The following is a 27,958-nucleotide window of genomic DNA, read 5'->3' as shown; positions in this document are numbered from 1 at the left end:
GTAACACTAACACAGTAAAGACACGTGTTCGTTTTTTCCATTTGTTTCAGATCGAGCACATTAAACAGCAGCGGACCTGAATCATTAAAACAGATTGTGAAACGTGAATAAAATGAAAATAAAATGGCAACAGCAGTGTTCAGTTTCTTTCTGCTTACACCACATTAACGTGCACAAAAAAAATTTTTTTTTTTTTTGTTTAAATCCTGCTACATTTCTCATACAACTCCAATCTCTTATTTTTAGGTTCTGGCAGCAGGGTTACTGGGTTCTCTGTGTCATATACTGCGCACTCATGCGAACCTTTTCCCTGAGAATGCCAATAAAAACAAATAATACAGCATGTAATTTCAGAACAAGAAAACTTAAAACCTTAAAATGAAGAAACTAGCGAGATTAATTCCTAATCAGTTCTTTAAATCCATGTGAATGTAGGGAATGCGAGCACATCCACATCTGCGCAAGTCAAAAAAAAAGAGTCACCTATAATTAGGGGAACAGACTCCAATTTTATCATCCACCTCTCCATTATCTATACCCCTTTACCCATCAGGCTCACGGTGGAAGCTGGAGCCAATCCCCAGGGCTCTCCCGGCTTCAACACGCAGCCAAAATATTCCTGTACGCAGGTTATTTAGTTTAAAGGAGGAGGTGGCAGGTTTACAGCCCGTAGACGTGTGTGGTGTTCTTGCGGAGCGTCTGGAGCACAGTGGAGACGAGCTCTCCCTTCAGCATGCTGATCTCCTGTAAGGTGTGTATTCCCATCCCAGGGTGAGAAAACCTACACACATACGGAGACACCTGCAGGGAAACAATCCAAAACACACACACTGATCAACACTGGCGTTGTGCTGTTACAGGAAAATAAAACACTACGGTGATGAAGAAAAAATTATTATTCTTATACACCAATAATACATTCAATTACAATTCTTTACTTCTTGGAAAAACGTTGTACTTTTTATCCTTTTATAGTTACATTTAACATTTTTAAAACATCCATGAAATCACTGAAACAGAGCCAAACTGTGACAACCCACTTTTTTCAGCTGGTTCTGGAGGTTCTAGTAGAAACATTACACCCTAAATACAACACTACAGTGTGACTCACTAGGCTATGACAGAGCTCCAAAAATATTGGTACCCTTTATAAAACTGTCCAAAAATGACTGCTTAAACAACCCAGACCGATACAGAAAGACAAAATCTCTGAATTTGAAAAGAAGAGGATGCCCACGAGTACACTAGCCTAGTAAACTAGACCCACCCGCCTAGCGGCCAAAAATATTTTTTGCCTGCGAATGGGTCTAGCCTCGCACCATATCAACAAAACACCCCGGGCATCAAATCGTGCCCGCCAATCACAACGCAAGGTTTTTGTTTGGATTCTTTGGGCGGGCTTTTGCAGGAGTGACGACAAAGCTGCGCGACGCTGGAGAAAGCACAACAGGAAAGATGGCTACGGCTAGTGAACAGCGCACGTTTGACTCCGCTTTGGAATCAGTTTTAGAAGAATTAGACTTGGAGTTTTCGTTGAAACATGAGCAGGAAGAGGCTCTCCGCTCATTCCTTTTCAAGGACGACGTTTTCGCTGTTTTGCCGACCGGCTATGGCAAAAGTCTGATCTACCAGCTGGCTCCGCTCGTAGCCAAAAGGATGGGGCTAGTTTGTGCAGTACGAAGAATTAATAAACAGCTTTGAAACATTACTTTTTGATTGTTTCTTATTTTCCCGTTATTTTAAATTTAAGGGAAATTATTTCACCAAACACCACTAAATAAAAACTCTCAAACAGTTTAAGCAAACCCTTGAAAAAAATAAGAGTGCATGTTAAGTATGTGGTACAGACTCCAAACTTGTGGTCATTATCTCCAAACTTCTTAATATCTAGAACCTGTTTATTAATTAATACGCATTTTGAAAAATTATTTATTTCAAGGCCTCCCCCACTGCTTTCTGTCGCTCTGACTACGTCACAGTCACTGTTGCGCTGATTGGTCAGAGCGTTGGCCTATACGCACAGAGGCAGTTTGAAAGACAGCGGGTTGTTCCACCCACACCCTTCGGAAATGTCTACGAGCGAGGCCAGACTAAATATTCACATTTAGTCTGGCTTGCCAGGCTACGAGTACACAGGAGCTTTAAAAAATAATAAAATTTGCAGATTAGGTAAAATACCAAGCCACTGGGTTTGTACAAGACCGTGCATACTTCACGCTGGTCCCAAGCTCAGATAGACTGAAGACCCAGTGTGAGATTAGCGTGAGCTAAATTGGTTATTAACTTTCTGAAAATAAAGTCTACTAAAATGTTTGGCATGGATTCAACCTTATCATCAGCCGTCCGTTGCTAGTGATGATGACCGCTTCATTAGGATGTGCAGAAATGCAGATGGGTCACGAGGCCCAAACCAGAGTGACCGAGTCGCCTGCAGCAGTGGCACGAATGGCCCGGCCGAGCCGCCGTGGAATGTCTGGCCTCCTGAGCTCTCGTATACTATTCTCCTCTCCTAACTAAAAGCCTTGCACAGTAAGATAAGACAAGAAATGTCATGCCCCCATTGTGTTGTCTGTCTGGACCTCCAGACCTGATGCCAAGTGGTGCAAAGAAGTGCCACAGACCTGATGGGTATAGAAGTTGCCCCGCAGTGACAACTGACTTGCCGAGTGACACCATCCGTTAGCCATTTGAGTGGCTCTTCCACATGCCATCTGACAGTATACCATTGACCCTGTTGGGTTCATCTGCCACATTCTACCCAATACTCAAGTATTCCCAGGCCTGAGACTCACCACTGGTTGCAGTTTAAAGTCCGACCCAGGACTAATCCAACCTTGGGCGCCAAGTGATGTTCCATCAATTAATTACACTCTATAGTCAAAAGGTTTGTAAAGATGCCCGATCTTGCTCTTGGGTCCTTTTTGAGCATCCCATCCCAGATTTATTCCCACTTTGCAATTATAAATGATCTCCACTCTTCTGGGAAGGCTTTCCCACTAGATTTTAGGGCGTGGCTATGGGGATTTGTGATCAGTGAGGTACAAGAGCAGTAGTGAGCTCAAGCAGTGATGTTGGGGCTCCAGTTCATCCCAAAAGGTGTTCAGTGGGGTTCAGCATCACTCTCCATCCAGCATCCAGTCACTAAAAGAGGTCATTGTTGAAGAATGGAAAAAGATTGATGTTGCAAAATGTCGCCAACTTGTTCATTCCATGCCTAGAAGACTTGGTGCTGTCATTAAAAATCATGGAGGCCATACAAAGTACTAGATGGAGTAGTTTTTGTTGCGGGGTGTACTCATTTTTGCACCACCCTAATTTGAGTAAAACTGAAAAATGTGTAATCCAAGTTATATTATTAACCTTACTTCTTTCACGTTATAAGTTAAACAGATGTTATATTAACCTTTGTCTTGTCAACATTTTGGAAATTGTTTGTGTTCATTGAGATATTGTTTAAAATGTTACTTTTCAAAGGGGGTGTACTTATTTACGCTCAGCACTGTATACATGACTTAATCAACACATATACCAACTTTCAAGACCATGCCACTCAGTTTTCAAGTTCTGCTCCGGAAGCAAAACCTACCCCCAAGACTAACCTGAGAGACAAAGTCTGAAATTGTTTCCATGGAAACATGAAAAATTTAAATTCCTCAAAGTTTTTGAGTATGAAAAGGCAGATCTACATCACCTTGTTAACACGTATGCCAAGTTTCAAATCCGTATCATGAAGAGTTTTGGATATGCGCTCCGGAAACGAACATTGCTCTTAGAAACCAAGTCAAAATCTATTTTTTTATGCAAAAAATTGAAATATATGGCAAAAGGCGGGGCGGTACGGTGGTGTAGTGGTTAGCGCTGTCGCCTCACAGCAAGAAGGTCCTGGGTTCGAGCCCCGGGGCCGGCGAGGGCCTTTCTGTGTGGAGTTTGCATGTTCTCCCCGTGTCCACGTGAGTTTCCTCCGGGTGCTCCGGTTTCCCCCACAGTCCAAAGACATGCAGGTTAGGTTAACTGGTGACTCTAAATTGAGCGTAGGTGTGAATGTGAGTGTGAATGGTTGTCTGTGTCTATGTGTCAGCCCTGTGATGACCTGGCGACTTGTCCAGGGTGTACCCCGCCTTTCGCCCGTAGTCAGCTGGGATAGGCTCCAGCTTGCCTGCGACCCTGTAGAACAGGATAAAGCGGCTAGAGATAATGAGATGAGAAGTTTCATGAAGATATCTTCAGTAGTTTTCAAGATATGACCTGGAAACGAAAACGTGACTGGACGGATGGAACCAGTTAGGATAAATAAGTAAATAAATAAAAAAGGCAGCCATATGCTCAGGGGTGGGGTGGGAGGAAGAGTGCAGTGCACGTGCTCCTCATAAACGACTGAGGTGCTGGGGGGGGGGGGGGGGTATTTGGATCCCTGCCCTTGTACATATTCCAGCATGAGCAGGAGGTGAGCTAGTACAAACTACTACTCCTACTACAAGCTCACGTTGTTGCGTACACAGGTGGAGGGGAGAGTGAAACCCGTCTGTGATCATTAGAAGCGCAATTCTTTACGTTCTCCGACCTTCCACTGCCTTGGAGATTCTGTGCTAAACGTCTCCCTCTCTCCCTCTGCTCAATATTCCATCACTGTTCCTTTCACACGCTACGATTTTTAGTCGTAAATTTCCAAACATGTTTGAAATTAATGACTCTAAAATCAAGGAGGCTCCGATCCAGTCAGTGACCTGAAGATTACGTCTGTAAACCTCTCACACTGCAGGGTTATTTGGGCAGATATTTGCTTCAGGAACGCTCCCAGGATCATCAGAAAGGGAAAAATCGGCCTGATTACCCTCAAGTGTGGAGGCAGTCTTTGTTCCGGTGAAGGGAAATTATAAAGCTACAGCATACAAAGAAATTCTGTATAAAATTGGGTCCTTCCAATATTGTGGTAACAGTTTGGGAAAGAACCATATACGGGTATGACAATCAGGTGTCATAAAACCACTCAAGAAAGTTTCTCTTTTAAAAAAAAAAAGCCACATCTTTAAGTGCCGCTGACGTCCACGTAGTCTTGGACTTTAACTCATTAAAATATGGTTCACGCTTGTTGTTCATTTTGGAGGCAAAATTAACTTTGTGTATGTAGAACAAAAATTCAAAACACACAGGTACACGGACTGTGCAGGGCTCTACATTAACTTTTGAAACCGCTTGTCCTGTCGGGCAAGTTGAAAGGAAATTTACTCGTCCGAATGTGAAGTTGACTTGTCCGTAGAAATATTTGAGAAAACCCCCCACAAATAAACTATTTGTAACCCAACAATCTTTATTGCATTTGTTTCCGAATTCACAACATATGCATAATATCTATAAATCAAAAGTAATCAGTACTTGATATACTGAGGCAAAAGTTCAAAAATATAGTAAAACAGACATTGATTTAATTGTTGTCTAATTATTCAGTGTGGCTCCTGTATGGTATTTAAATGGTTAAAAAAAAAAAAGATTAACAATTTCAAATAATCCATAATTATATCTAAATTATAGAGCCCTATGTTTCAGATCCCTAAACTCCCATTACTAATTAGTTAATTAATACAGCCGGTAACCTAATTAGCAACCATTTGACAGCTTGGTATTTCATAGATAACTTTCCCCACTCCTACCTCACTCCCCGTCAATCCACATGCATGCAGGCGCACATTCCCCGCCACACACGCTCGGCTAGATAACGAACACCATCAACAACAATCCAAAGATTTGGAAATGACCACACACTCAACGTAAATATACAGTTGAATAATGAGCCCGCCAACAGAAATGTCAACAAATCCACGTGTATGACACGATTAAACCCAATCATAAACGACCGTTTACTTTTCAGCTCAAATACACGAAGCGGTATTGGCCGGTTTCGCAAGTGGAATATCGCGCATGCGCACATCGCTCTTTCCGAATAGAAACATCCGGCGATTCATTAAAACAATATGTCAAGTGATATGCTTTGGAAATCATGTGAATAAACTGATAAATTTGATATGTAACCCGGATACCGGCGTATTTTGGCAGTTGTCCAATCGGACAAGTAACTGAGACGATGAACTTGTCCGACAAAGGATCCCTTGTCCCGGACAAGCGTTAATGTCGAGCCCTGCTGTGTGCTCACTGCACATTATTTAATTTAAAGGGATCTTCCAGCGGATTTATTCTCAAACTTATTTTAAGCAAATCACAGATTTCAGAAATCAAACTTTCATTATCGGAGACCAAATTTTTTTTTGAGGGTGGGGGTGGTCCATTTCCTTTAAAATGCCAGACGGGCTTCCTGCAGTGGTGACTCTTGCGATGATGTCAGGTAGCGGTTGCTTGGAGCAACTCGGCTGTTTATATTCTCCGTTTGCATCATAGTGTTGAGAGTTTTACAAGGATTTTACTGAATTTATCAGTTTTTAAATAAGTATGACTCACTGCGAAGCACACAAATGCCAAGATGATACTAAAAAGAAAGCACAAGCTGGAACTCGACTGCATTTCCACAGAGAAAATACAAGGTGCGTTTGATCAGCTGTAGCAGAGCGTCACGGACAGAAACTGGATCAGACACGAAAACTCGCGCTGCAAAATCTGCTTTTACAGGCTCTACAGAAAGTGTGTGCAGTTGTGTGCTATAAAACCTGTTGTTTGAAACCATGTCTCAGACACTTTGTTAATCTACCCAGCACCATGTAGATCATGTTAAAAAAAAATAAATTTTAGAGCACACTTCACACTGTAGATCGGGGGGAAGAGACTTTGCAGCGCGAGGTCTGGTGCCTGATCGGGTTTCTGTCGGTGACTCTCTGTTCCAGCTGATCAAGTACACTTTGTATTTATTTCCACAGAGAAAATGCAGTCTAGTTCCAGCTTAAGCTTTGTTTTTAGCATCACTGTGTAGCATACAAATACCACAATGAGACACTTATTTAAAAACTCATTTTGTAAAACTTGCAAAACTACGATGCAAACAGAGAACATAAAACAGCCGAGTTGCTCCAAGTGACCGTCATCACAAGAGTCACCACTGCAGGAAGCCCATCTGACATTTTAAAGAACTCATTTCTCTCAAAACACTATTTGGTCTCTGAACAGGTGAAGGTGGGACTCCATCAAGGATCTGCTTCGAGTCCTTTCTTGTTTGCCATAGTGATGGATAGCTTGACGGATGAAGTGAGGCAAGAGTCACTGTGGAACATGTCGTCTGCGGATGATGTTGTGATATGTGCTGAAAGTAGAAAGGAGGTTGAGTTGGGTTTGGAGAGATGCATTGGAACGAAGAGGAATGAAGGTGAGCAGCAGCAAAACAGAATACATGTGCATCAATGAGAATGGGGATGAGAGTGTAGTGAAGATGCAAGGAGTAGACGTAAAGAAAAAAGTTGGTGAATTCGAGTACCTGGGGTCGACTGTGCAGGAAAATGGGGGCTGCGGTAGTGAGATGAGAAAGAGTGTGCAGGCAGGGTGGAGCAGTTGGAGAAGGATTTCAGGAGTCACTTGTGATCGGAAAGTCCCAGCAAAAGTGAAAGGTAAGATGTACAAGACAGTAGTGAGACCAGCTGTGATGTATGGATTGGAGACCAGGGGTTTTTCTAGAAAAATTTAGTATGAGGGCGCTCACCATGGCGAGGGAGCGAAGCGACTGGGGGGGGGGGGTATCCGTCCCCCCCTCCGCCGTGCGAAGCCTTTGAAAAATTGAGGCTACAATGGGACATTCTGAGGCTGAGAGGGAAATTGTAACAAATTGTCAACACTGAAAAAGAAAAGTAATCTTCTGCCCCCGACAGTTTTTGGCTTTCTTCCGTTTCGTGCCGCGGGATGACATCTTTAAAGGAAAAGGCAACTTTTGTACAAAACCAGGTGTGTAATAGGAGAAAAAACATACATAATCTCATCTCATTATCTCTAGCCGCTTTATCCTTCTACAGGGTCGCAGGCAAGCTGGAGCCTATCCCAGCTGACTATGGGCGAAAGGCGGGGTACACCCTGGACAAGTCGCCAGGTCATCACAGGGCTGACACATAGACACAGACAACCATTCACACTCACATTCACACCTACGGTCAATTTAGAGTCACCAGTTAACCTAACCTGCATGTCTTTGGACTGTGGGGGAAACCGGAGCACCCGGAGGAAACCCACGCGGACACGGGGAGAACATGCAAACTCCGCACAGAAGGGCCCTCGCCGGCCCCGGGGCTCGAACCCAGGACCTTCTTGCTGTGAGGCGACAGCGCTAACCACTACACCACCGTGCCGCCCATATACATAATCAATTCCGTTAATTATTTCCATTATATATCGAACATGAAAAATATTTTTAACTTTGAAATCATGAATTGACACAGAGGAGTCGAAGTTGGAGGAGGCAGCCATTTTGAGATTGTGGGCAACTATAAACCAATCAGAATCTTTCGTTAATGCGCCTTCCTCTGATCTGTGACGTCACTGGGCCCATGAAAACAGTGTTTACAGACAGATCACTGTGATTAGGAGTCCCGGCGGGTGGCTTGTATTCGATTCATTTATATCCCGAACTTGTCAGCTGTCAGATTTATGTTCATGGACCCGGTAAGCTGCTGAATAATATTTTTTTCTTTACCAAATTCTAACAGAAAACGAGAGCGCCCGAAAGGGAAAACCGAGCCGAGCCGCTTCGCGCATGCGCAGTAGGCTTGGCAGGACAAATCCAAATAGGAGTCATTCAGGATTCAGCCATGTTTTTGCTCTGTGTTTTTACTCAACCAAAGTTATACAGTATTATGAGCTTTAAGTTGCATAAATAAAACCATTTGGTGAAACTTTGAAGAAGCGATTGCACTGGTTTTTTACCTTATTACCATGAAGCACTGAAGAGTTCTTTTCAGTGGTGGGCCGCATGACGTCACGCAGTAGATCAATATGGTGGAACGCATCTTCGCTGAGCTCAGCGCAAGCCCATATTATTAAAAGTTAAAAGATACTGTTATGCGGTCTGTTCTTTCTCTATAAATTCCATGATCGATTACTTTATATATTTATCTATCTATTTGTGGTGATTTTGTACAAAAGTTGCCTTATCCTTTAAATGCCCAAGTGTCAACAAAAACAACTCACGAACTCCTTCTGTCAAAAGCTCCCACGCCGGTGGGTGAAAGGTCATTCAGTCTCGAGAAATCTCGCTCTACAAGTCAGCTGACCTTGTATGTAACCCATGTCAAATCTCGCGAGAGCAGCCGCGACAAGTAAACATGGCGCCTCAGTCTGGAAAACGCCAATTTGGATTGTTTTTGCACCGTCTAGCGGTGTATCTACTATGATTGGAATATTTTTGGAGTAATTATAACATTTGATGATCAGACACATTGTCACGTGGTGTTGCTGGGATGTTTTCATGGAGAAAAGATCGTTTTGAGAAAGATTGCATGTTGTGCAGTAGCATACAAGTGCATGGCCCAAGTGTGACTTGGGGTTCAATCGGCATTTCGGTAAGAGGGCGCAGCGCCCCTGTTCCCTGGTTTAGACGAAAGCCTGGAGACCGTACCCTTAACGAAGAGACAGGAGGCGGAGTTGAGGATGTTAAGGTTTGCGATGGGAGGCACATCAGAGGGACAGCACATGTGGAGAGCTTGGGAATTAAGCTGAGAGAGATGAGACTGAGATGGTCTGGGCACATCCTGAGAAGAGATGCAGAGCATGCTGGAAGGAGAATGTTGAGGATGGAGCTGCCAGGCAGACGAAAACGAGGAAGGCCAAAGAGGAGATACATGGATGTGGTGAGAGGACATGAAAGTGGCAGGTGTGGTAGAGGAGGACGCGGAACACAGGGAGCAACGGAGATGAAAGATCTGCTGTGACGACCCCTAATCGGGAGCAGCCAGAAGACAACTGTTTGGTCTCCGAATATGAAAAGTTTGATTTTTGAAATCTGTGACTACTTTTACTTAAAATACGTTTGAGAATAAATCTGCTAAAGGATCCCTTTAAAAGACCCTTGATTTTCTAGATTAAAAAAAAAAAAAAAAAAGTGTCCAAGTTGGATTATTAACATGTTCTAAGGCTGTGAGATACCTGTCTGGGTCTGAAGTAAGGTGCGTCCGTTTCCAGCAGGATTCGGTCCAGTGGAATTTTCCTAACAGCGTCTCTGACGTCCGCGGCGTTAGGGTTCGTCACCAACGCCGTGAAACCCACACAGAGGTTTGAGAACTCGCTCAGGAACGGCTCGATTACGGAGTAACTGTTGGTGAAACAGTGTCTAACACACAAGGACATGGAATGCGAGTCAGTCACCTCGACACATCACGAGTGAATTCCTCCAAGTGAATCATTATTATTTTTAAATATAAACCTGTGTATCTTGTAGTCTCGGGGAACACACTTCTTCATAATGTCCAACAAATCATCATCGGCATCTCGGCAGTGTATAACCACAGGCTTTCCCAAAGACACGGCCAATCGCAGCTGCCGCTCGAACACCTGCGCACACAAAACCCAAGCGAAAGTCAGCTCTCCCCCCCACTTTATCAGTTTCTTCAATAGAGAAAAAGAGGGCGGGGGGGGGAGGCCCAACATATATTTCATGACACTAAATGTCATGTTTTATAAACATAAAAATGTACGATATGATGTTCTTTAATTTAAAAAAAAAAAAATTTAATGTAGTATAAAAGGAATAAAACATAAGAACATGCTGTTGGAGGAAAACAATCATCAGGGTTGTAATCACACCATCCCATTGTTGATTACTTTCCTAAAACCAGCAGGACTCGACATTAGCTTTTAAACCCACTTGCCCTGGGGGACAAGTGGGGGTAAATTTCCACTTGCCCCCCAATATTATCACTTTCCCTTTATTTTGCAAGTACTTTTTTTTTTTGGAAAACCATAGAATAGTTGTGAATTGTAACACAAAATGAAGATCACACATTGAGTTGAAGTTTGGTTATTGATTAAACTTAAGTTTGGTTACTTTTTATTTGTAAAAGACAACAACAATTTTATCCAAAATAGTTTTTCCTGCCTTAGTTGATTTATTTCCATTTCACATGCATGCAGCTGTTGTAAAGTTCAGTGTGTTTGTGTAGAACTCTCTCAGACTGTAGGTTCACTACTTGATAATGTAGAGATCATAAAATAGAAATCTATAACAAAAGTTCGTATGAAGAAAACAATAGGGTGCCAAGACTTTTGAACAGTACTGTGTTTGAGAATATTTATATATCGGGGTTTTTTTTTTTTGTTATATCATCCACCTCTAGGTTTTTTTTTTAATTAAAAAATAAAACAGGGCGGCACGGTGGTGTAGTGGTTAGCGCTGTCGCCTCACAGCACGAAGGTCCGGGTTCGAGCCCCGTGGCCGGCGAGGGCCTTTCTGTGTGGAGTTTGCATGTTCTCCCCGTGTCCGCGTGGGTTTCCTCCGGGTGCTCCGGTTTCCCCCACAGTCCAAAGACATGCAGGTTAGGTTAACTGGTGACTCTAAATTGACCGTAGGTGTGAATGTGAGTGTGAATGGTTGTCTGTGTCTCTGTGTCAGCCCTGTGATGACCTGGCGACTTGTCCAGGGTGTACCCCGCCTTTCGCCCCTAGTCAGCTGGGATAGGCTCCAGCTTGCCTGCGACCCTGTAGAACAGGATAAAGCGGCTAGAGATAATGAGATGAAAATAAAACAAACCCCAACAACCCCACCTGCGCTGCGTCATGACAGACAGGATAAGGAGAGTTTAAAATTGTTCAGTGTGTAGATTGTGGGTGTTTTATACAGACCTGGCAACCTGTAACTGAATCAGTGCAGCCGGTCTGTCATGACACAGCGCTTTTTTTTTTAAACCTAGAGGTGGATGATTTAAAAAAACACCCCGATATATCAATATTTTTCATAGGACTGTGTTCCTCTGATAACAGAAACAAAGCTCCAGCTCTCTCTGCTCTTAATCTGTTCTGTTCTTTCAGGATTTATCGCGCATGTCGCTCCTTGTTGAGTTTTTATGCCCGAGTTGTTTGAAACCAATCTGGGTTTTCTGTGTTGAATAAGGAAGCGGCTTCACCTGTAAGAAAATCAAACCATTTCATGAAGGAGCGAACTCAACTGTGAGCAGAAAAAATAAATAAATAAAACGAGATTCTTAAACTCTTCTATCCTCACTTCCGACTGTTTTTGTCAAATACATTTTAAATGCAATCGTGAATTTCTCTGGAGTTTTCAGGCTGAGCTCCTCTCCTCGTATTCTTTAACCACTCATTTCCTTGTTGCTCTTGAAGCATTCGTTAACATTTTTCTTGATAGCGGGGAAACAGTAATGCCTTTTATCCATTTCTCTGTTTGAACAAGCAAAAACAGCGCAAAAATTAACCATATTGAAGACAGATTAAGCTGCTTGCATGAAAGACGGTGCCTGTCTGACCCCAGCTGTAATTATCATGTCATGTGATGCGTGGCGTCATGCACAAGGGGTCTGTAAACAGTACGCGTACCATACTACACCAGCAGGGGGGGTGGGGGGTATAAAATAACTCGCAAAGCAGGAAATGAAACAGAGATGAAGAGAACAGCCAAGACATAATGGCGGATACGTAGTGAGGGGCGCTTTTAGGAACTGAAATAAAAGATCAAAAAGTCTCATTTTTGTGGTGCTAGTTCGTAATATACGCTTGTTCCAACTTGCCCGGTTGGGCACGTATCCCACTTGCCCCAGTACATATATTTCACTTGCCCTGGGCAATCGGGCAGTCCTTAATGTCGAGCCCTGACCAGTGCGCTTCATTTCCCCAAGCATACAACACACTGTGATTTTAATATTAAACTCAATACTTGTGATTTTATCCATCGTCATGCAGCACTACCTCCTTCTGTGTGCTGTGGCCGGTTGAATTCTTATGTGAGTAATCCAGACCGATTTCTCCAAACGCGACGGTCTTGGGGTGACGCATGGCTCCCATGATGCTTTGCTCGTGAGTGGAGTTGTACTCCTTGGCGAAGTGAGGGTGGCACCCGAAAGCACCCCATACGAACTCCTCTTCGAGAAGCCGTTCCCAGATGGCTTCCTTCTGCGTGATCCTTGGATTGCAGAAGTCCGTTATGCAGCCGTGAAATTCCGCTGGGAAACTGCTGTTATATTTCTCTCGGAAGCTCTGGAAGCTTCCGTGGAAGCCCAACTTCCCATAGAGCATATCCAGGTGACAATGGGTGTCGATGAAGCCCAACGAGTTGGAGCCGGACAGCCAGAGAGGCTCTGAGCCCACTGACCTCCTGCGGGTGGAGTCATCAGTAAGGGACGTTGTTAATCCGTAGCGCAAGTGTGCGTATGAGGACCGGTGTCTAAACAGTGGGGAGTACTCGCACAGGTTGTTTGGAGAGTTTGAAGATGAAGGACTCCGTCTGATTGGCTGCTTAGGACTGAGGTCCCACCCCAATACTGCGACCGGATTCCTGGGTAGATGCATGCTGCTTCTTCTGGAAGAGTCGCCGCTGCCACCCTCCCTCCATGTGCTCCAAGAGGAGGAGGAGGGCTGGTAGGATGCATCAATCCATGGTTTACCGAATGAAGTTTGTCGGATGAGCGTGACTGCTGGAGGTGGGGCTTCAGCATCGTCAGCTTCTCCATCCTGCTTGCACTCCACAAATTCGTCCTGCTGTGAGAACTTCTTCAGCTTCATGGGATCCTCAACGTTTAGCCGATCAGCAGAGTCGCGACCTTTCAAGACCACGTTCTGTGGATGGAGATAAACCAATCATCATCAGGTGGACTTGAATTGGACTGTGGTGAGGTTATAGATACTGTTCCACAGCTACTATTACAGAATTAAGTATTAAACAATGAGCGTTTACGTCCATCACTGCAGCAACTAAACAAGTCACAGATTTATTTTAAACACACTCGGGGCCAAGACGTGCTTCTTTTGAGACACGTGAAGCCAGCCAATCACATCTTTTCACACTACTGCGCATGCTGCTTTGCTGCGATTTCCTACTTGAACATCGGCAAAACAAAACATTGTGATAGAAATCATGTATAGCGGAAACATCTACGAACATTCGCCCAGGTCGGTTAACGAACTAGGTTTGACTCGGTCCTGCTTACCTTGGTGTGAGTTACCAACACGTTGTCCTCTTCCTCATCATCTGGAAAGTTGAGATGGGTGTGTGCGCGCTCGTCTGACTGGACACGAACAGGTGCCGTATCCTCACCGTGTTCCGTTTTTATCTCCGGCTCAGGTCTAACCGCGAGGGTTTCTATAGGAGCTGTTTGGGAGTGTGGCTTCTCGTGGGATGACCTCCTCAGTCTGTTCCCGAGAGCAGCACTCAGGGCTCTGAGATAGATGGCCTTTGAACCCTCCTCTGGAGTCCTGTCTTTACACTTCTCACCAGCAGTGGACGATGGCGACTGCAAAGGTGATGGATGTTCTGACTGAGGGCCCTGCCAAAACACATTTTCTTCACCAGTATTACCACTTGCTTTTAAAATAAATTTTCATATCATTCGAAGATACATTTTCATCCATCAGGAAAGACATGAAAGGGGAGGGGCCAAAATAAAATATTTAAAAAAAAGTTCCCAGCCTTAGATTGCTTAAAAGATAGAAACCTTTATTTAAACATTAATAAAAGCAACGGGTTAGTCCAATCAGTGGCTATATACCTCTGCTATCAAAACGAGCCCTGTTTTACACATAGAATATACAATAAACACAAACTTAAAAAGGAGCTAGTTACGTTTAGTATTAATTTGCAACATTTACAATGTGTTTAATATATTCAAATTGGCTTAAAAAATGAACTACAAACTTAAAGGCGTCACGCAGTGGCGATAAAAGTCGCATTATTCTGCACCAGAATGCTTTCGAGATTCGAAATAAATTGACTGTCGATTTTTCAAAAGCTTCCCGCGGTTGTAATCGCTCCTTATTTGGTCATGCCCATCACTTGAAATTTTCCGCGTTCGCAGCGCCCCCTCTCGGTCAATGGAACAGCTGCGTGACGTCATACCAGTAACCACTCGGTGCAGTTGCAATGGCGGACACACCAGAAAATAGGAGCGATGCTGAGGAAATTAGCTTTGATTTTACCGATACAGTAGAAGAAAATGGCCCACAAGTAGAGATTTTGACAGCTGAATGTCCTGGTGGTATCCAGCCTTACAGATTTGAACCGGAGCGCTCATCTTCAGAAGAAAATGAGGACAGTTCTGACGACGACGAGAATGAAGAAGACCGGCGACTTGAGGACATGTTTTGATTGGTTTCTCTGACTAAATCACTACTTGTGTGTATTTTTAAAGACCATTTTCACTTGAATTAGAATGCTGTGTGATTAATCTATGATTATGTGTAATACTGATAGCTGTAGGGGGTGAAAGTATAGCTAGAAAGATTGAATTCTAGCAACTTGACAGCTTGCGATCTCGCGAAATGCAGTGGGCCTTCTGATACAGTAGACCCCTTGATATTCCAGTTTTCATCATTTTCCTTTTATTGCGGTTGATTTTAACTTGATATTCAGTATGTTATAGGCTGGGAGTATTGAGCTTTGTATTGTATTGTTTAGTAAACGTACAATCGTCAGTAATAAGTGATAATTATTAGTTAAAGGCAGCTCTGTGGCATAAACCTTTCAATTAATCTTCTGTCATCCATTTGATAAAATTATGTGCCACATGTTATCAAGACAACACTTCATGTGACAAAGAAAGATGACAAATACATAAATGTATGAAAATCATTTTGTATAATTAATGATTGATACATAGAAACACTTAAAACGTGTTTTTAAAAATTTTTTTTTTCTAATCAATACCTAGCCATGACCTTGAAATCAGATCCAGTGATAACAGTCACAAATAGTGTTCAGTGTTCGTTGTTACAGCCAAACGCAATACACCGATTAGGCATTTTGTATCACAGAATATTCATCATTTCATAGTGTTTTGAGTGTTCAAAACTATCCACAAACTGAATAAATCCACAATGTAAACAACTCTGGTAAACGTACGCTATAGAGAAAACATGGCGACAGGCCAGCATCACCCAAGGGAGGTTACTGGTATGACGTCACACCTAAGTTGACCTAGTTAACGGCTGGCTGCCTAAATTTGGCTGTGCGCGTCAACTTTAAATGCTTGTAGCGGGCGCATCGTGACACTGAGATCGCGGGAAACCGAGGGGCTTGAATAACCCACCAAACCCGACATTTTGACACATGATATAGCCTGATTGCTGAAATTACTGCACGACGCCTTTAACCCGGAGCCCACCAAGAATCAAGACGTTATAAGGGCAGGGCTTAATTTGAGCCGGAACATGACGGAACAAGATCCGTAACCTCCGTTGTCGGATCCGGCAGCCATTTTCATTTCATTCGGTGATCCGGCAACTATTTAAATGGATCAGATCACCTCCGTGACCATCACAAAGGGAAAAAAAATAAAAAATTAAATAAGTAAATAAAAATGTGTTTAGTGTTCGGTTTTGATATCTGTTGTTGACCTCTCTCCTATGACATCCACAAAATCTATGTGAAAGGGGAAGGGGGGGGCATGGGGTGTATACTTCCGCTCAATAGAACACCGGGTTTTTTGTAGCCGTTAGCTTGCGCTGTGGAAAAAATGGCAAAAAAACAAGAAAGCTTACTAAAATGTTTAAAATGAATTCTCTAACTTGTTTTGTAAACCCTTTATTTCTTAACTATTACTTGAATTGATTACACTTGTGTTTGCTGGCACTGCTTGTAAATTATTCTCTTTTTGGGGCTTTTTCCACCTTTATTGGATAGAACAGTGTAGAGACAGGAAATAAGCGGGAGAAAAACAGGGAGGGCTCGGAAAATGACCGCAGGTTGGAATTGAACCCGGGTCCCTGGATTTATGGTATGGTGCCTTATCCACCTGAGCAACGAAGTCCTGCTGGCACTACTTTTAAATCCCCTACTTAAATCCTTAAAATGAGTCATTTAACTCATGTCTTGTGTGATCTGATCTCCAATGGTGAAATAAACCGGTTGTGATATGAGTACAGTCTTATTTTAGAAGATAAATTTAATATATAATTTAATATATAGACTAATAAAAATAATTTAACAATATCACGACATATTACTGTCTAACTGTTCGTCACTAAAGCGTTTTCTAAGATCATAATGTCTGATATTATTATTATTTTTTTTTTTTTACACGCACAATAGGCGTGTGTGCGTAAAGTTATAGTAAACCACCCCCCACCTTTTTTTTTTTTGAGTCGCCGGACCAACCCACCTCCTGCGTTCCGGGACCTCCCACTTCACAAATTAAGCACTGTATAAGGGGACCACAGATTGTTAACCACACCCCCCGAAAATTTCTCAACGGATTTACATCGATCTCAGAAACGATCATTTTGGTCTGAAAAAGTCGGAAATCTGCCGATCAGCGGAAAATTCTCATCCCTGATTGTGTCTGCAAACGATAAAGCCGCAGCCTCAGCCCAGCGCGCCTTCCTAAAACCACGGTGACATGGGCTTATGATCTTAACCTGGTCTAAATATTCATAAAGCTGAGCATGAACTGCCTTTTCTAACAACTTAGACATATTAGGGGGATAATGAAAGAAGACTTAAAGCAAGCTGAGTTTTCAGGCACAGGAACATGTTTAGAAAGTTTACAAACTGTACTTGGTGCATTTTTTTTTGTCTTATTAACTTAAAGAGAAAAGAAAAAACAAAAACAAGGGGGGGGAAAAAAAAAAAAAAAAAAGCACTCGGAGAGCGCAGACCTCCGCCAAGCAGCACATCTCGCAATGATAAAGAATCCTTGAAAAAAAAAAAAAAAAAATCCTGGATCCAGAAGGTGATCCGGATCACCGCCAAAATTTAATGGATTGTTACTTGTGCCCAGTCACACCTCTGGAAAAAGTTTCAGAGCAATCCGTTCATAAGTTTTTCCGTAATGTTGCTAACAGACAAACCAACGCTACCGAAAACATAACCTCCTTGGCGGAGGTAAAAATCGGAGGCTGGTGAGGGAAGCAGCTCACACAAGTGAGAACAGAACTAACTTCTTTCTTAAGGGGTGTTCACATGGCAACTTTTACTCCGGTGTAGCACCGGGGCTGCCCCGGTAGAGCGTTCACACGGTACAAAGTTATAGCGGTGTAGCCCCTGAAAGCTGCTTAAACCGGTGCAAATCTAACCCTGCTCGGGAGGTGGTTTAAGAAATTTACTCCGGAGTAAATGCTAGTTTGCGGGGCAGCACCGATATAAAATGGGACGTCTGAACGCTACAGGGGTAGACTCGCTACGCGTGAGGAGAGTTGATTACATACGAGCATTGCATAATTTGCATCCTGGTATTTTGTGCTTCCAAAATGGCGAATATCAACAACAACAGAACTGCGCGTCTTCCAGCGTTGCCAGATTTGGCAGTTTTAAGTGCATTTTGGCGGATTTTAACATATTTTGGGATGGAAAACGTCAGCAATATCTGGCAACACTGGTGTCTTCATCCACGTTGTTTTCCCGGCGCTTGGTGATGCCATGACAACCGGGAAAAAGAACTACATTTTCACGCATGCGCATATTTCATTTCCACATTATTACTATCGGAAATGATAGTAATAATGATAGGAAATGATAGTAATAAAAGGAAATATCAAAACTTTATTACCATCAAAGGAAATGATAGTAAAGTTTTTGCTACTATAACACGGTCGCAGAAACTGCCGTGTGACCGCAAGTGAGGCTGCACCGGTGCTAACACGCTTCTCTCTAGTAAGCAGGGTTGTGACGTGTGAACGCTGCGCAAAATTTACACCGGTGTAAGATATATCGCAACAAAATACATCGGTGCAGCATCGATGCAAATATGTGCCGTGTGAACAGCCTATTAGACTTTGTACAACACTAAATGTAACTATAAAATGGGTTAAAAAAAAAAAAAAGACGTCATTCTTTAACAATTAAAAATTTGATTGTTGCAAAATATCTGCAGTTCAAGGGAAATAAAGCACTTCAGGGTGGTGACGTCAACTCCGTCACACGACCCTGTTGATTATTTTTTTCCTATTTAATTTGCATTGAAAAAAACTATTTTTGCATGTTCCATATTATATCATCAGCTACTGTTATTGTTCACTCTTGTTTACATCACTATCTATACTGAATTAATTAAAAATTTACTGTTAAAGCTCCTCAGGACGCAGGTACGACCTGATTACCTTCGAGTTCTCGAACAGTCTGCAGGGTCTGCTGGACAGACGGTGTGTTTTCTGAGCGCTCCGTGTCTGTGATGGTGTGACACGTCTCCCCTGAGGTGTGCTGAGATTAACGTTCTCCAGTTCTCCCACTGAGCTGGTGGACACGTTCAGGCTGGGAGAGGAGTCTTTACTCGAATCATCGGACTCGTCGCCACCCCAGCGAGTGGGCCGAGCCAAACCGGCGGCGTTCTTCTGGAACTTTGTCGGGGAGACGAATGCTGTGTGTAACCAGTTGAACTTCACTTTTGGCCTTTCGCTGGTCATGATGCTGAACTGGGAAGGACACAGAGACGAGTGTTTGTGTGGGAAACGAGAGCTCCTAGTGTTTCATTATGGGCTTTACTCCATGTATGCTAGACGAGGAGGACAAAATACGCTATCTGGCCAAAAGTATGTGGACCCCCTGCTCCGAATAATCGAGTTCAGGTGTTAAAAATCAAGCACGTGTATATTCATGCAACCTCCATAGACAAACACTGGAGTGCTGAATGAGAGCTCAGCAACTTTAAATGTACTTCGTTCATGAAATTTCTACCCTGACAGATTTACCCCAGTCAATTCAAAGTGCTATTAAGATAAGATAAGATAGCCTTTTATTATCCCACAAGAGGAAATTTGCATTGTTACAGCAGTAAAATATATAAAGGGAAAAACACAAGGCAGTGAAATAGTGCAAAAGTACCGAGTATACAAAAAAGGATATCCGGGTCTGTCTCAGAAACTGGGTGCTGTGGGGGTGCCCCACTAAATATACTCAGTCAATAAACTATACGGTTTTGAATGGTGATGTTGGTTTTAATTTGAAATAAAATGATGAAAAATACAGATAAAACTAAATGTTTGATGTGAATACTCTATTCAGAATTTGGCAAAAATTCTGCAAATTTGTGGAAAAATGGCGGCTTGATCTGGGACATGATAAACGGTCGACCACATCGCATTCCCTTAAAAAGGTTGTAGTCCACTGAAAAGTCTACAGTTATCACTAATTGTATTTTAAGTCATAACTTTATACACCCAAGGATTGGTGCGCTCACAGAATAATCATAACCGGAATAAAACATCATGCAAAATATTTCATCACCGTCGTAACTCCATTTTCCGCAAACCCAAAACCAATACGATCGTGTGTTTTGATCTAAACGGAAAGCCTCAGGGTCGAGGTCACGACCTCACCAAAAGTAGGAACTTAAAATCACTACGCCGTATAAAAATTTAGTTATAAATCTGTGATTTTGTTTTTTAAAACGAAAGCTGGGTATAGAATGTTTCTTCCAGAATATGTTACGATGGTAGCTGGTCTTGTATGAATTTCTGAGCTATAAAATGAGTTGTGGTCTATTTTTTACCGTAGCGTGTTATTTGTGTGCGGGGGAAGGACACACATTAACAATTTGCATGTGTAGAATGGAATTTTCCGCTCCAGCAGTTAGAAGTTGATCGCGCTTCCATTTGCGGTCTCTCTGTTACGCGGGTGATCTGTTCGGACGCTATCACTGAAAAGGTGAGTTTTGAGAGTTTTATTTTGTTTTAGTCTTGCAGTATAAGGCAATAGAATGTTTCTTTTTCATCTTACTTTCATATTTCGTAGTGTTGGCATATTTTTGGCCAATATTTTGCAACCATGGTCAGTTTAGATCGAACTTTTGATAGAATCTACGGCCAGTCATTTTGCCCCGCCCGGTAGTGATGTCCCGTTGCTCGTGCGCCGCAGCAGAGACCCGCGCGACCTTCAGCCGGTACAGTCGCTCTTCTTTTACCACCGCCGTGATTCTCATCTTTCCGGCGTGTTCTTGATTTTTCCATTGTGTCCTATTTCGCCATATCAAATACCCAAAATGTATCATATTATTCATATTTAAGTGAATAATCAAGTCAGTCATCATAACTTGGCATTTTTAACCCAAGCAATCAAAAAGAGGAAATTTATTCAATATTTTCACTCATCTGTGAAGGAGGGGCTTTAATTCTTCATGATGGAGTTATTTTATATGGAAATCAATTTTACAAAAGTATTTGAATTGTAATCAAAAAAAATTTCCACAGTGGAGGCCAGATAAAGCAAGATGCTATATTCTTATTAGACATGACAAAAGAAAAAAAGTAAAATTAGAAAAATTTATTTTTTGACCATAATGTCCCAAACGAGAGACCAGTTTCTGAGACGGACACACACACATATACATACATACATACATACATACACACACACACACACACATATATATATATATATATATATATATATATATATATATATATATATATATATATATATATATATATAAAAAAGTGTATTACGAAGGTGGAATTGCATGTGTAAGTATTGCACAAGTAAGTCGGTATACTGCACTATAGAGCATGTAAATAAATATCACCCATCCTGTGTTCCAAACTGCATCTGGAAGCAACATCAGAACGAGAACGTTACATTAGGAGCTTCTCCATGGTTGAGAACGTATGTCCTAAGCCGAAAACCTGGTGTGGATCGTTGCCACTGGATTCTGGAAACATGTTCTCTGGAGTCAGAGTGATGGAACACGGCCGGTGGATGAATGAACGTGGGTTTGGTGATCGTCAGGAGAACGGTTCCTGCTGGGATGTGTACCGGAGGACGGGTTGACATGACTGTTCTTAAATTCATTTTTTTTTATGAAAGAATGTCCCTTTACACACTCATCCAGAAGAAACCTGTGTCACATGCACACTTCAAGCACAGTGAAATTCATCCTCTGCATTTAACCCATCTGAAGCAGTGAACACACACACAGCCAGAGCAGTGGGCAGCCACACCAGAGCGTCCGGGGAGCAGTCAGGGGTTCGGTACCTTGCTCAAGGGCACCTCAGCCCAAGGCCGCCTCACGTCAACCTAACTGCATGTCTTTGGACTGTGGGGGAAACCGGAGCACCCGGAGGAAACCCACGCAGACGCAGGGAGAACATGCAAACCCCACACAGAAAGGCCCTCGCCGGCCGCTGGGTTCGAACCCGGCCCCTCTTGCTGTGAGGCGACTGTGCTAACCACTACACCACCGTGCCACCCAGAAGGGTTGTTTTGCACAAGGCCGTCTGTCTGCAGCAGAAAAAAAAATAAAATAAAACGCGTCTGGAAAAATCCCAAGTGAGTCTGGAGCCAGATTCATGATGTTACCTGCGGAAGCGCCAGCAGGCTGCGAGAGCTTTGCACGGTTTCAGTGCACAGCCTGTGTAGACCAAGCGCTCCCGTTTCTCTCCCATTGTTGCTACACCCTCCTATGATACATTTGTTAACCATTTTAAGAATTACACGATAATGTTGAAGAAATTTGCAGAAAACCACCAGGTCGTTTTCTCATAAACAAACCAGCGCTGACGTAGGATTCAGAAGGAGGCGTCCCGCACGCGACGTCACGAAAATCAATGTTTGCCGGGAAATCTAAATGCCAAGTTTTTCCAGAGGCGGACCAATTCACCTCAAATGGCTCGATTTCAACTGAATTTTTCGGGTATTGCGTAAGATAAAAAAAAAAATTGCAGAGAATGCAGAATGTGACAGATATTTGACCAAAGTTTAATATAAAATAAGAGAATTACATTGATCATGCTCCTGAATTTATCCGTGATATGCACTTTAAGGGTTTGAGAAGCTCCATATGGTTAGGGATTGGGATATCCAACAAGCTCATGGAGAGGTCTGTATACTTTTGGCCAGACAATGTGTTAATATTGATTTCTAGCAACTGCACACACACAGTGTGTGCACTATTTACACTACCGTTCAAAAGTTTGGGGTCACTTTGAAATGTCCTTATTTTCGAAAGAAAAGCACTGTTCTTTTCAATGAAGATCACTTTAAACTAATCAGAAATCCACTCTATACATTGCTAATGTGCTAAATGACTATTCTAGCTGCAAATGTCTGGTTTTTGGTGCAATATCTCCATAGGTGTATAGAGGCCCATTTCCAGCAACTCTCACTCCAGTGTTCTAATGGTACAATGTGTTTGCTCATTGCCTCAGAAGGCTAATGGATGATTAGAAAACCCTTGTACAATCATGTTAGCACAGCTGAAAACAGTTTAGCTCTTTAGAGAAGCTATAAAACTGACCTTCCTTTGAGCAGATTGAGTTTCTGGAGCATCACATTTGTGGGGTCGATTAAATGCTCAAAATGGCCAGAAAAATGGTCTTGACTATATTTTCTATTCATTTTACAACTTATGGTGGTAAATAAAAGTGTGACTTTTCATGGAAAACACAAAATTGTCTGGGTGACCCCAAACTTTTGAACGATAGTGTATATTTAAAAAAAAAAAAAACCTCAGTATGTCAGTTGGACATTATTTTGGTTAAAGTTTGTGTGCAAATTGTACTAAAAAAGTTAGCTACAAGCTAGCTAGCCTTAACCATTAATAGCAACTTGCTAGCTAGCTAGCAGAATATAGTATCTCCTTAGTTTTAAATATACATTTTGTCTGTTTACAGCATATTTACCTCACAACAGTACACATGAGCTGAACAAAATAAATTTAACGCCTTAAACTTCAAAACTTGTCGCCATTTTGTTGAATTTTTGACCAGGTTATAAATATAATACATACCTTGAAGCGTTAACGGTTTTAACGGAAAAATGTTTTTGAATTTTTTGAACCGTCGTCACTCACTCGCTGCACGAGCACACAGCAAGGAGTCGATTCTCCGGATTTAGAGTCGAATCCACACAGAAAACTGAATCACACATCACACCCACCCAGTCTACAATACACACCAAGTCACAGTGGATATGAGACAGGTGGCGATAATTTATTGCAATAAAAAAAAAAAAAAATTAACAAGTTATATTTTCAGTGACATGAAAATAAAATAATTTTTGACGAATCGACTCTATTGATTCAGAATCAGAGCCAACGATTTGAAATCTGGAATCATAACGACCTTTAGCGAGCTACTCGAATTAAAAGCAATAAAATAAATAAGATAAATTAACTAAAAAGTTCATACTCATGATAAAATCACGTAAAATTGGACATTATCTGCCGCCATCTTTTTTTTTTTTTTTTTAATTAAACAAACAACTATACATAGTATAAATTGTGTTAGCGACCTGGCTAGCTAGCTAGCTAGCTAGCTATCGCCACTTTGTTTGCGCTCATGCACCTCAGCCAAGCCTTAATAATCTTTAAAGACTGTATTAATATTAAAAATGTAAGAATTTAAATATGTTTATACTATGAACTATATTTCCTAACCTTTAGAGTCCAGAGAGTGATGCTGCTGTTCAAAAGCCAGTGAACTCCAGAGCGTCGGGTTTTACAGCAGTTTTACGACACCTACTGGTGAAAAGCAGAAATGCTAAACTGATATAAATGGCTCGTGACACTGCACTTTACATGTTTTTCCCGATTTAACTTGGATTATAATAACAGCGCTGGTAAATTATGATTGGTAATAATTTACTGATTAGTATTCATATTTTAAATATAAAAGCAGCTTTATTTAATTTAATTGAGCATTTCGTCTCAAAAGAATCTCCATCCGGGTCATGTGCTGCTTTTACGACAACTGGGAAGTCGGAAATTTCCAACTTCCCATATTGGAGCATTCACGCGAAACTCAATAATAAGTGTAATAATATCACAGTAAAATAGAACTAAATAGTTGTTTGTTTAGTGATTAATATGTTTAGCTTTTAGTAGCTGGTGATGATAACCTGAAACCGCTCTGTCGTTCTTTGTTCTTGTTTATTACTGAAGTCTGATGAGCGCCGCCATATTGAATATTGAAGTGACGTCACAGAATCGGGAAATCTGCTGAGGAAGAATTACGAGTTAGAAAGTTCATTCAAACGGATATTTAATATACTAGGAAGGAAGTATGAATGAATATCTATCTATCTATCTATCTATCTATCTATCTATCTATCTATTCGGAAACTTCCAGTTCCTGTATGGTCATCATGGGAACGGTGACGATTCTGATTGGTCGGTTTGCCCTTTCTAACATGGCGGACGTGTCGACGTATTGACGTTTGCTAGCGAGGGCGGCTAATATGGCTGACGTGTATTTAGGAGTAGTATAGTGGTGACGTGTCTTTAAGGCGCTCTGCCGGCGCATTAACTCCAGGAGCAGAGATCTTAACCCGGTTACACTCTGATAACCACCGCCATGGGGAGTGAGTACCATTTTAATGTTATTTATTCACGAAGTGTACTACTTTATAATGGATTAATCGACAATTCAGCTAGCTAACCTGAGCTAGTAAAAGCGTAGCGTCCTGCATTTTCACTGCCCATTGATTGGATGTTAGCTAGTCGGCTAAAGTTCTTATGCTAGTCTAGAAATGTAACATTAGAGGAAAGAATCACTACTATACACGCTAAAATTAAAAACAAATATTAGTGTTAATGTTAAGGTAAGAAAATAAACCGAGTTAAGTATGTAGTGTGGATTAAAAAGCTTATTAAGCACTCGTTTTGTCGCTAGCTAGTTAGCTCTCAGGGTTAGCCTGCTTTTATTTACAGCTTTTTTTTTTTTAAGTAAGGCTTTGTTTTGTTTATCTTTAGTATGAATTAAATAATCGGGGTTTTTTTTAGCAATAAGTATGAGCTGTGAACCAGTAGCTGATGATTGAGTTTAGGTGCTCAATCTCAGATTTCCTCAACCTCAGTCACATCACAAGGGTTTCGGTTTGATATGGTCTCGGTATCATGATCTGGTCTTAAAGTATCGCGGTTTCACGGTATTATTGTACCTTTTTTTAAATTCAAATAAGAGTAAACTGGTTATCAATTCTCTGCACACGTGTGTGTGAGAGAGAGAAAGAGAGAGAGAGGGTTTTTTTTGTTATTAATAACAATTAGTTGCTGAAGATGAATAACCAAGATGTTAGTATAAGCATGAACACTACTCATAATGCCTCGGTCACAACCAGCCGTACGTGCTCCTACGGCCGGGCTACGTGCAAAAAACGCAAGAAATGCACGGAGGGTGCTTGTGACGTGTTGACTTTCGAGCCGTAGACCGGCCGCAGAGGTTCTTTGTCATGTCAAACAAACTCTACGGGCACTTACGTTTTTTTCAGGTTGCAAGACAAACTTACAGCCAACGTGTGTCTTTCTCCACGAACAAAAAAACCACAGCGATTTGGGAAATGCCAAAAATCGCACGGCCAAAAAATCGTACGTCCGGTTGTGACCTAGGCTTTAGTCATGTCGAGTACTATATTATATACATGGCCCGATATTTAGGCTACGTTCACACTGCAGGCTGAAGTGACTCAAATCCGATCTTTTCGCCCATATGTGACCTGTATCCGATCTTTTATTGACAATATGAACGACACAGATCCGATTTTTTCAAATCCGACCCTGGCCGTTTGGATATGTGGTCCTAATTCCGATTCCTATCCGCTCTTTTCATATGCGACTTCAGTCTGAACCGCCAGGTCGCATTCATCCGACTTACACGTCGTCATCAAGCCACAAACGTCACTATTCTGCGCTGAAGTAGGCGGGGGGTCTCTCAAAAAAAGTTACAACAACATGGCGCATGACATCAATGCGAGGGACGCTTCGGGCTGTGAAGGTTCTGAATCTTCTCAATGGAAGGACGCAGAGGTTAGGGAGCTGATTTCCATTTGGGGGGATGCAGCTATTCAAGCTAGATTGGATGGGTCATACCGCAACCGGGCGGTTTTACTTCCGTAAACACTGGCCATGCTCACTGCGTGTGACGTCGTCGTATCCTGCAATGCGCATGCGGAACACTTTTAGGTCGCTTTTCGTTCATACTGAGGATCACATACAAGTCGCATATATTTGTTAATGTGAACGACCTCACAAAAAAATTGGATTTCACAAAAAAATCGGAATTGAGCATTAAGCCTTGCAGTGTGAACGTAGCGTTAGAGTTTCTAAAGCTTTCAGGTTTCAATGTTGGGGACGTTGAGCCTCGTTTAACAATCTTTTAGTAGAGTCGTGCGTTTGCGTAAGCTAAAGTGAACTAAACATTTCCAATTCAGATTTATGCGAGTTGAAGCTAATTGTTTACATGAGTTCGTATTGTCTGTAAATTTAAACACACCAATGAAAACCAAATTTCTCATATAAATCAGGGGCATCGCTAGGATTTTTCAAAGGGGGGTCCACACACTGACCGGCAGCCTGAGTGCATTATGTAACAAAAAATAATTCCCATTGCTAGTTTTAGGCAGCTTAGAAACCGGCTCTTCCATTATTGCTGTTTCTTCCACGTTTTCTTGATGTGTTCTAGAAACGGCACTAAAGCTTGGCTTCAAAACCACAAAATGCAACTTTGATGGAAAAAAATATATAATAAATTGCGTACCTCTCCACGTCGAAAGAAGGAGGAAAGTTTTGCTTGTTTTGACACGGCGAATTATTAACACGAGGAAATACTCGTAATTCGCAACTAAAAAGACTGCAGCTACACTGGCAGCTTGAACATGCTTTCTAATGCGATTGTGTTGGGTTTGCACAGAACGGTGTCACTCCTGCACGCCTTAGCTTGTGCACCTGAAGGCGCTTAACAAGCTCCGGCACGCGTGCCGTTCACAAAGGACACCTGTCTTTAATCAGTGAACTATGGGCTATTTAAGGACTGCGCCCATGCAAGGACGATGCAAAGTATTACGCCGTGTCTAGAAATGCAAAAAATAAACTTCTCCATTCTGAAAACCGTAGATTTTCAAGAGTTTTGTCAAATTTTCGGGTAAATGATGATGCCCTTTTGTCACTATTCACATGTA

General features: G+C 42.1%; 2 protein-coding genes across 6 annotated transcripts in view; one reads left to right on the top strand and one right to left on the bottom strand.

Moving 5' to 3' along the window:
* Positions 1–21: 21 nt before the first annotated feature.
* Positions 22–27,653, bottom strand: tatdn2 (TatD DNase domain containing 2). Of its 5 annotated transcripts, none has more exons than XM_060920114.1 (7): positions 27,538–27,653; positions 19,174–19,485; positions 14,073–14,408; positions 12,835–13,701; positions 10,343–10,470; positions 10,066–10,249; positions 22–801 (listed from the first exon to the last, which is right to left on the bottom strand). In XM_060920114.1, the coding sequence occupies exons 2-7, from the start codon at positions 19,474–19,476 to the stop codon at positions 661–663; spliced, it is 1,959 nt and encodes a 652-aa protein (XP_060776097.1). In that variant the 5' UTR covers positions 19,477–19,485; positions 27,538–27,653; the 3' UTR covers positions 22–660. The 5 variants fall into 5 exon arrangements, with proteins under 5 accessions (XP_060776097.1, XP_060776095.1, XP_060776099.1 ...); XM_060920112.1 differs by lacking the exon at positions 27,538–27,653 and adding an exon at positions 24,441–24,521; XM_060920116.1 differs by lacking the exon at positions 27,538–27,653 and adding an exon at positions 24,441–24,521 and having other exon boundaries at positions 14,073–14,375.
* sec61a1a (SEC61 translocon subunit alpha 1a) overlaps positions 25,257–27,958 on the top strand; it is a 34,253-nt gene continuing 31,551 nt past the window's right edge. Inside the window, exon 1 of the mRNA XM_060920117.1 lies at positions 25,257–25,363. Coding sequence (XP_060776100.1) covers positions 25,357–25,363 — 7 coding nt within the window. The 5' untranslated portion in view covers positions 25,257–25,356. The remainder of the gene's footprint in view (positions 25,364–27,958) is intronic.

This window comes from Neoarius graeffei, chromosome 4 (genome assembly GCF_027579695.1).
Source record: "Neoarius graeffei isolate fNeoGra1 chromosome 4, fNeoGra1.pri, whole genome shotgun sequence".
In the NCBI taxonomy this organism is placed as follows: domain Eukaryota; kingdom Metazoa; phylum Chordata; class Actinopteri; order Siluriformes; family Ariidae; genus Neoarius; species Neoarius graeffei.
This window is presented reverse-complemented; position numbering and strand designations above follow the sequence as displayed.